We start from the raw sequence: 10085 nt of genomic DNA, 5'->3' as shown, positions 1-10085 counted from the left end.
CTTATAGACTAACAGACGTTTTGGAGCGTGAGCTTTCGTGGGTGAATACCCACTTCGTCAGACGCAGGTAGTGGAAATTTCCAGGGGTAGATATATATATATATATATATATATGCTAGCAAGCATATATATTTTTGTTGACGTACTTTCAGATGTGGTACAAGTTGCCACTAAAATACATAATCTTAGAAAGTTAGTTTTTACTCCAAATACTGAAAATAGTTTTTCTACTTTTCATTAATGTAGAAAATATTGTATATCATCTGTAATAATTTTGTTAATTGCATGACAGATTTTAGGGGAGATGGTCTCTTCTCTGTTTCTGTAACATGGAGTTAGGACATCTGAACTTTGCGCTTTTGTAGGGACCTTTCCAAATCAGTGAGAGCCATCCCAGCTACCACAGTGTTATTTTTACATTTTATTAGGAACTTAAAGGAGTAATTATTACGTGGAGCTAACTATAGAGTAACTCTTTATAATGTGGCAAAAAGCAGCTTGCTATAATACTTTCCCTTATGCTTTCATTTTACTACAATCTTATTCTATATAGCCTGTTGACTGAAATTCTTGAACAAGTTTTTGAGCCTGGTTCACCCACAGGCATTTATTTTTGTGATTCAGAAAATGTATGATTTTCCCAGTTATTTTGTTGTAAACGGGCTTCACTGTACAAATAAGTCAGTTTCAAAAACTTCAAGTTGATAGTGTTTCTTTGTCAACTGTTTAGGCCAGTAGTGCCCAACCTTATTGCACAGGTGGGCCATGTAAACCTAAGCACAAATGTGTACGAGCCAGCAGATTGTTTTGTATGTATTTAGATAGGTTGTTTCTATGTACGGTATTGTCTATTGTCTATAGAAAACAGGGGAAAAAAACAGCATAGAACACACAAATGATGTAAACCTGATGACAAAACACTAATGAATCATCTGTTACTATGTTGTGTTGAAGCAGGCCGCAGGCCTTATGAAATGCTCTGGTGGGCCATAGGTTGGACACCTCTGCTTTACGCTATTAAAAATTAAAAAAAAAATTTAATCCAGTCGTTCACCGCAAATGCTGTTCACTTTTTGCAGCAAATTCAGCTTGGTCAATGAAAATAGACAAGGTATTTATACCTTCTGGCTGTTTTAGATTCACACAGTTAAAGTTACAAAATATGCAAGGAAAATGATCTGAATTAATTGAAACTTTAAAAGATCATAACATTTATATTAATCTTAGGTTTTATGAATAATTGCTTTTACAAACTTGAATAAACATGAGGGCCCCTTTACTGGGATTTATATGAATTCCCATTGAAGAAAGAATTTACTCCTTCGTAAAAATGTTATCATGTAACTCATTATCAAAAAAAAGATGGAAATCTAATTTTGACCATTTTAACTAGGAAAAAATCCTTTAACTAGGTAATTTGAACTCTTCAAAAGAGAAATTACAATGTGAGATGTGCACCTGGAGAGAACATTCTTTACTTAACAAATGTGTTGTTCAAAGGGGGAACAGTATATGGCAAACTTACTTCAAGCTTTCATTCTATAATCTGAACTTTATTGTCAGGTGTAGGTAGTGGCAGTGAAGGTGGAAGAGGCAAAGCTGGAGCTAAGCTTTTCCAGGACTTCCAGATGTTAAGCAGAATCTGGACTCACCCTTGGTGTTTGCAGCTGGACTATATTAGTAAAGAAAATAAGGTAAATTAGATATATCAAAATACATACTTCTGCCTTTATTGAAAACTTTCCAGATAAGACATGATAAATGCTAGGTAGATTTTTGGCAAATTAATGGAAATTTCTGTTGCTGTGGGGCACAGTGATTTTGCTGGCTATTTCAATTATGGCAAGAATTTCTTTTTTCCTGGAAATTTTGTCGTCATTAAAACATTTTGAAATGTTGATCTCTCACTGAACTCTTCGTTTGTTTAAATGAAGAATAAACAGATGTTTTAAGTGTTTAATTGAGGCTTCAGTCTAGATGATGATACTTAATAAAATCTCTGTTTTAAGAATATTAATTTTTGTTTTTCAGGGCTACTTTGATGAAGACAGTTTGGATGAGTTCATAGCTTCAGATTCAGATGAAACTTCAATGAGTTTAAGCTCTGATGATTATGCTAAGTAAATTGAGCTTTTCTGGGTGAAACATACATGCTTAATTTAAATTCTGTTCAATTAATTTTTTTTTAAAGTAACGAAAATTTAAGCAATAATTGGGGGGGGGGCTGTTTTTTGTGTTTTTGTTTTTTACTGTTACAGCTGTTGGATCTCTCACCTGCAGATTTTTAAATAGTGAACGTACAATGTTATGTTTCTAGGAAAAAAAAATCCAAGGGGAAAAAAGCAAAGAAAGAGAGTAGCTCAAGTGGAAGTGGAAGTGATAATGATGTTGAAGTGATTAAAGTCTGGAATTCAAGATCTCGTGGGGGTGGAGAAGGAAATGTAGAGGAACTTGCAAACAACCCTCCATTGGCTGTAAAGTCAGATGAAGGTAAGTGTAATGCACAAGTAAACCAGGATATCATGCTGCATCATTCTGAAAAAAGGTGATCTTGACAAGGCTGGGAATTAGTGCAGTCCTTGCTTATACTATGCCTGGTTACAGCTGATAAGTCCTCAGTTCAATAAAGCCATTCTCCCCACCAATTCCCCTCCCCCAAAACAAACCCTAATATAGATACACTTGTAATGATATATCTTTTAGAAAACAACGGGCAAATCAGCCTAAGGTGAGTTTGTGTTGTGACAGAGCAACTAACAAATAATTGTTTTTTTTTCTTTTATTTTTGAGCAAAATACCCATTCTTGTAAAACTTAAGATCGATTCAGAGTAGAATTCAGAGGTGAACGGTGCTGTTGGATGATAGAGAAATGTGATACTTTTCACCTTCTTCTAAATGGGATCTGTGAGGAAATGTGAACAGAAAGATTAGTGACAACAATATTCTACATAATTCATTGATGCATCTGGAATTTTATTTGGATGTTGAGCTAGCAGATGGCTGAATAGAGCTAGAATAAGGTGGCTGTTTTGAGATTGTTGTTCAGCCTGCATACATCTGTAAACTTCACTTTCAAATAGTTTTTAAATAATCTTGTTTTCTGTTTCTGCTGAGTGATGGGAATCATTTGTAAGTAAATCTTTTATATATAGATAATATATATAGGAATATATTACCAGCATTAATTTATAATAATAAAAAGGAGATTAATCTGTCATACCATTTCTTACTAATCACAAATCACTCCAGTGTTAGTGGATAATATTAAAGATTCTATTATCCATGACCTCATCTAACTTCATATACGTAGTTTTAAAATGGATGCTTGGTACAGTGTGAGTTCGAGGAGGCTTTGCCCTGGTTCCATCTTGCTTCAGATATAAAAGGTCTACCTGCACTGTAGACTGCTGTGAGTGTGTCTCCTGTGTGCAAATTCTGGAATGAGATTAAGATGGGAATAGATATGATCCCATCGTACATATAAGTATAGACTTGTCCCCTTGCACATACAAGTATCATTTTGAACTAAGTGGCTCATTCACTGGCATTTGACTCATCTGGATTTATTGGTGGATCTTGGATTGTGTCTCGGGTCTTGTCTGAAAGGATGGGATTCAGTAACATAAGGGATGAAGGCTGCCTTCCTTTCCTGTCTCCACTTCTCTTCCCACACAGGATCTTGCTGATTTCTTCCAAGAAAAAGTTGATAAAATACAATGTGACCTTCCTCTGCTAGGCTTGACTTCTCTTCTCTTCCTATAGTTCTCTCCTTCTCCTCTCTCAGAGACACAGAAGTTTCTCATCTACTGTCCTCCTCAAATTTCCCAGTGACCCCATGCTCTCCCATCTCCTGCTCACCTACCCACGTTCTCATCCATTTCCTTACTCTTCTCCAATACTCTGACTCTCTTCTTTTTTTTCCTCTCACAATTCAAGCATACTTCAGTTTCTCTCATCTTAAAAAACACACCTTTGATCCATTTGCCTCTCCCAACTACTGCCCCCTTCCCTTCTTCCTTTCATCTCTGAGTTCTTGAATGTGCTGTCTACAGCCAGTGTCTGGGGTTCTTCTCCAGTCTATCTTTTGACCCTTGCATTCCACTGAAACCACTCTTACCAAAGTCTCCCTAATGACCTCTTTCCAGCCGAAGTGCTGAACTAATACTCCATCCTTGTCCTCCTTGAACTGTGAGCTGATTTTGACACTATTGACCGTGTTCTTCTTGAAATCTTATCTTCCCTTGGCTTCCATGACACTAACCTTTCATAGTTCTCCTCCTTCTCTGATTGCTCCTGCGGTATGTCCTTTGGAGAATTCTCCTCACTCCCAACCCCCTTCCAATTTTTTGTGGTATTCCTTGTTCACCTTCGCTTCTCCCTCTACACCTTATTTCTCTTAGATCTACCTTTACTCCAGATCTGCCTCCTTCTGTCCAAACTAAAATCTCAGCCTCTCTCGGAGGTGGATGTCTCGCACCTTGATTTCTGCAACATTCTTTTCTGTGGCAGTGATGAATGTAATCTTGCCCTTCTCATATCCATTCAAAATGCTATTGTAAAGATACTTTTCCTTGCCCATCACTTTGACATGTCCCCTCTCTTTGCATTCCTCCTCTAGCTCTCCTTATGCTTTTGCATCAAACATAAGCTACTTGTCCTCTCTTTAAAGGCTCTTCACAGCCTATCCTCACCCTACCTATCCTTACTCATTCACTATTGAGATGTCAGCTCCTGCTTTCAGTCAGCCCATGCTTCCAGCCTCCATCACCCACTTGTTAAATTTTCAAACAAGGGCCTTTTGCACATCCTCCCATGCTTGGGAGGACCTCCATGTAAACTTCCTCAACACCTACTTCATCATACTCCTTCAAAACTCTCCTTAAACGCTCCTTTGTCATGAGTACAAAATGCTTAATGATGGTTAGGCTGCTGCTGTGTTGAAACCACTGTCTAGCATGCTGACCAATATTGTCTCATAGTTTCTTTGTACTCCCCTTTTTGTCTGTCCCTCTGTTGGGCGCAGGGTCGGGGGCCACACCATGCTTGAGGTAAATGCTGCTCAGAGCCTGCCTCCCTGAGCCTCTCCCCATGTCCCTGCCCCAGCCCTGATCCCCCTCCCGCTTTCCAAATCTCATCCTCATCCCAGAGCTTGCACCCCCAGCTGGAACGTGGATCCCTTCCCACATCCCTGCCCCAGCCCTGATCCCCGTCCTGCCCTCCAAACCCCTCGGTCCCAGCCCAGAGCACTCTCCTACACCGCAAACTCCTCAGCCCCAGCCTGCACCACCACTCCAATTTTGTGAGCATTCATGGCCCGCCATAAAATTTCTATTCCCCAATATGGCTCTCGGGCCAAAAAGTTTGCCCACCCCTGATATATACAGTGGTTCTTTCATACACTTATGCTGATTTCACAGTCTGTTTAACTTTTTAAAGAAAATTCATATAGCAGCAGTACAACTAAATGTTGTGTGATACATACATACTTTCAAAAACAGATATTGATAGGTGAGACGTGCACAGCCTGCATCCTTTACGTTGTGGATGTACAGGTATTAACACCAAACAATGTCACTAACATGACTTAAACACAGTCACACCAGCCTACATTAGGGACAGAATTCAGCATTTATTTAAAAGTATGCTTAAAAAAATACGTGCAAAGAAATTATCAAATGAGAGTTCTTTTGCAGGTCAATTTCTTCCTCTGCACTGAAGGAGGTATTTGCAGAAATGTTGAGGATGACTGTTCTGTCATGATGAAGTTGCCTTTCAGCTAATTTGCTATATGTGGTCTTAAAAGTTGAATGTTTTGAATTAGTATCAAGATAATAGGAGAAAAATATTCTGTATAAGTAAATACTTCAGTAAGATCAAAGTTTTTAAGTGAAAGAAGGTTTGTAGTGTAATTCTAATAAATCAATATTTTTCACACTAAAGCAAAGGAGATTAAAGGCAGAAACATACAGCACCGTAAAAAGAATTTAGGTAACATAAATAAAGTCAGCTCCTGATTCCTGTCTACATTTCAGGATCAAATGATGAGGTTGCAAATAAGTCTTCATGTATATTTGAATTCAACAGTCTTTCACAACAGAGAGAGAGAATACTGATACCCTGGAAGGAGAGCATGCTGTATTTCAAATAGTTCACAACCAGGTGGTGTTGAATGGCAAATCTAGAACTAAACAAATGTTGCTTGTTTTGTTGGGTATGCAGTTATTTTGGCACAGAAATACAGTGAGATACAGACTTTCCTAATTCTCTCGAGCTTGTCAGATTTACCCCTTTTAATCTTCTACATTTTTAGGAAGAGTGACTCATATGTAAAGTATCATCACTTGCTCGAAGGTTGACTGAAGTCAGTTTATTAGAGTATTGAAGTGGCAAGTTAACTCAACATTTTATGTAAATAGCAGATTAGACAGCTATTTATGATCTCAAGTCAATAACGTTATATAGACTTGAATTAAGAAGACATTTATGTTCCAAAACAAAATGTAAACTCTTTGGAGAGAGACTCTGAGTGTACTTGTACAGTGCCTAGTACAAAGGATCTTTCCTGATGAAGGACTCTGAGTATTACCTCAGTATGGATTTTTAATAATCATATAAAAATTGTCTCCTCCTTTTGCTTTTTTTGTTAAACAACTAATTATTAGAATCCCTTTTCTAGGCAAATATGGATGACGCCATTAACAGGAATGTGTTTAAAAAAATAATTGTGTTTTGTACTTGATGTTAATTGTTGCAAAAGAAATAAATTCCAAACTCGAGTTTTGATATTACTGCCTGTATATTGTGCCTTTTGCATCATTGAGCTAAGTTAAAACTATTTCCCCTATCCCCTAAATGCAAGAAAATGTGTTGTTAGGAAGAATCCTGCATAGCTCTGGTTGGATGAACTAGATAACTCCAAGGTCCAAGTACAGTATTCTTTCTTCTTCGAGAGATGTCCCTGTGGGTGCTCCACTTTAGGTGTCGGTGCACCCCTGCGCCTTTGATCGGACATCTTTACAGCAGTACTCCTACCAGCCACGCATGCTTAGAACCTGTCACTCACTCTGAGTATGTCACTAGAGAGCATGCGCGGCCGGTACCCTCAGTTCCTTCTCTACTGCCCCTGGCTTGAGACGGAGCTCAGCAGACTCCTTAATATTTCTTTCCTCATCTTAAAATACCTGTAGTTAGCCTAGCCAGTTTTCTCCTGTCTAACTTAAGCTCTAGTTAGTGTTGCCTATTTTCTTCCTACTGTTTTAAAAAAGAAAAAAAAAAAATTCCTCGTGTCTTGCTCACTCCGCTTCAAATATGCCTGGCTCCACAAGCTTTAAGCGCTGCCCTCCTCTTCGAAGGACTCTACCTCTTTCTGCAATGGGCAAACTACTAAGTATAAAAATGCTTGGGGGACACTCATATCCCCAAAAATGCCCTCTACACGCACAAACGCTAAGCTCTAGATCCTAGTGAAAGGACAGAGGAGTTAAAGTTAAGACTTCTTCCACTACTCAAATAATACTCAGTCTCTCAGACCCTGGCCCTGGACTCTGCCTCCGACCCAGCTCTAATCCGCAAAAAAAAACTAAGAAGACAGCTAAAAAGAAACTCCACAATATCAGAGAGAACCTGTCATGTGGTAAACCTTCTCCCTGTAGCGCTCAGTTTCCCCGCCTGAGTGTTTGACGAACCGGGCTCCTTCCGGTCACTAGCCTGCGCTTATCCGCCTGTGCTTCGGCGGGCAAAGCGCGCGGCTCTGGTGCCGAGGCGCCAGGCTTCGTTGCCTGCTCGATTGTGAGCCCCATATCGGCATCTGAAGAATGCGCAACCGCGCTGAACCCACCTGGTGCTTTGGGCGGCAAGTCGTTGAGCTCTGGTGCACGAGGGCGACGAGCTTTCTAGTTGCCTGCCTGCTGATTGTGAACACCTGTCCGCACCGTGATGAATGCGGCAGCCCCGCGCTGAACCCACCTGTGCTTTGGGCGGCACGTGCAGAGCTTTCTGTGCGAGGCTACAGCTTCACTTGCCTGCCTCGATCTGTGGCACCTATCGGCACCACAATGAATGCGGCACCCGGGGACAACTCAGGCACCGACGGAGGCCAGAGGCACCGCAGCCTGCTATAATTGCTATTGGGCACAGCACCGCGCTGCGGCACCGGCATTCTCGCACTTGACATGGAGCCAAGACTAAAAACTCCGGTGCAGCCCGGGTTCTCAACAGGAACTCTCTCTTGCTTGCTAGACTGCCCCCACTCGTTTTATTCATAATTACTTCTCACTCAAGTGACCTCCTATCACCTACACTGCATCGCCCTTTTTGGAAGATGCTCTCTATTACAAATGACTCAGGGTCCGAGCCAGCCTTCTCCAGGAGCAGGAGTCCTGAATCATACCAAAGCTGCTGTGCCAGTGCAATCAAAAATTTACTCCTCACATCCTGGTCCCCGTGGACAACAGGACAAACTGTTCCCACCAACCTCAAAGATCCACTCCTGGGTGTTCACGCCTGGATGGCTACCTGCTATGCCTTTTCACCACCATGGCAGTTTGGAGACTCGTGGCCAATCTCTTCCCTTCGCAGCACGATCCGCTACTCTACTCACACTAACTCGAACGTCCAGTACCTCCCTATGACGCACTTAAGGCGCAGTTCCTCGACCATCCTCCAGGGATCAATTAACCTATACAACTCCTGACCCAGTATTACCTGACGTAGCCACTGATCCAATACCTGAGGAGGCGTTACTTTTCTTCCCCCCACTGCCCATCAAGATGATTTTCAAAACTCCATAGAATCTTCAAAGGTTGCCAAAGAGCTTTAGAATCAGTTGCAGGAAGTACCTGATAACAACATTGGCTAACAGACTCCTGCAACGCACTTCGTCATCCAGACTGGCATTACGCGAATTAACTATATGTATGCACGTAGCCCTTTTCTGCGGCACTGCTGAAATCCATCTGCAGACTCCAGCCACAATCCAGTACTAACTGCAACAGGCGGACCGGAAATCACCTGCCCCATTCCCTCCAAGGCTCTGATATCCTTCTCACATGCCTGGTCACAAACCGTTTGGTAGGGGACGCAGCCGAATCAGTGAAAAAAAAAATATCTCCGCCACATACCCCAACCAACAGAGAGGGTCAAACGCTCTAGACCTGCTGGTCCGCTAGAAGGTAATATCTCTTCTAAACGTTGCATTTGATGAATTCCCACTTATACCGCAATCTAGAAAGTACGACCACGAACTTACAAAAATTCATGCACTTTTTATGAAGCACATCCAGCACAACTAGAAACACCATTTACAGCTTTAGTTTCTGAGCCAAGCCTCATATCCGTGCACGGCCTTGACAGCAGCTCTGAATTCACCATACTGCAGCAAGATCCACCGCTCAGCGGCACGTCATGCGCCGGGTTCTGGCTTCCTCTTGCTACTTTCTCGCGAAGGTCAGAGCACCATAGAGGTTTCTCCTTTTGATGGGATAATACTCTTTGCTCCACCAGAATGAGGGTGCGGTGCAACTCAAATGAAGGACTCAAGGGCAACTCTGGTAGATCCTTAGGTATCTCTACGAACAGAAGGCGACAGTACAGATATCAGACCTACCACCGCCCGCGCACCCTCCATATACTCAGCATTTCCCCGGGAGCTCAGGATCAACAACAACAACGCAACACCATAAGAGGGTGGAGACTAGGGGAGGTCAGATACCAGCCGCATCGCCCAAATCTCTGGATACCCAATCTCAAAATAAAAAAAATTGAACTCTTGTTGAGGGTCTCGAAAACGTCGCCCTATTCGGCGCACTGTAACTGCCACCAACTGCGTCCTTCCTGGACATCGTCCTAAGCCAATTTTAACACCAATGGCAGAAATACACCTGGACAAGTGGGTTCTAGAGGCATCACAACGGTGATATTCATCCCCTTCTCTTCTTATAATTTTTCATTTTCTTGCCATACCCTCAGAATCCGTACGACATTGAGTTCCACGCAACTTCTGTCTCCATCACCGTGGTGGTCCCCTGTATTTCCGTGAGCGGTTAAGCGCCTGGACTGGACTTCTTCGGAAAGCACCTAGCGACCT

At 41.7% G+C, this 10085-nt stretch overlaps 1 protein-coding gene across 4 annotated transcripts in view; it reads left to right on the top strand.

Moving 5' to 3' along the window:
* Positions 1 to 10085, top strand: part of ATRX (ATRX chromatin remodeler) — a 157098-nt gene that overhangs the window by 96937 nt on the left and 50076 nt on the right. For all 4 annotated transcript variants that reach the window (XM_075068804.1, XM_075068803.1, XM_075068805.1 and 1 more), the window contains 3 exons: positions 1564 to 1694; positions 2032 to 2120; positions 2318 to 2490. In XM_075068804.1, coding sequence (XP_074924905.1) covers positions 1564 to 1694; positions 2032 to 2120; positions 2318 to 2490 — 393 coding nt within the window. The remainder of the gene's footprint in view (positions 1 to 1563; positions 1695 to 2031; positions 2121 to 2317; positions 2491 to 10085) is intronic.

This window comes from Chelonoidis abingdonii, chromosome 8 (genome assembly GCF_003597395.2).
Source record: "Chelonoidis abingdonii isolate Lonesome George chromosome 8, CheloAbing_2.0, whole genome shotgun sequence".
Classification (NCBI taxonomy): domain Eukaryota; kingdom Metazoa; phylum Chordata; order Testudines; family Testudinidae; genus Chelonoidis; species Chelonoidis abingdonii.
Note: the sequence above shows the minus strand (reverse complement) of the source record. Positions and strands in the feature narration are given on the sequence as shown.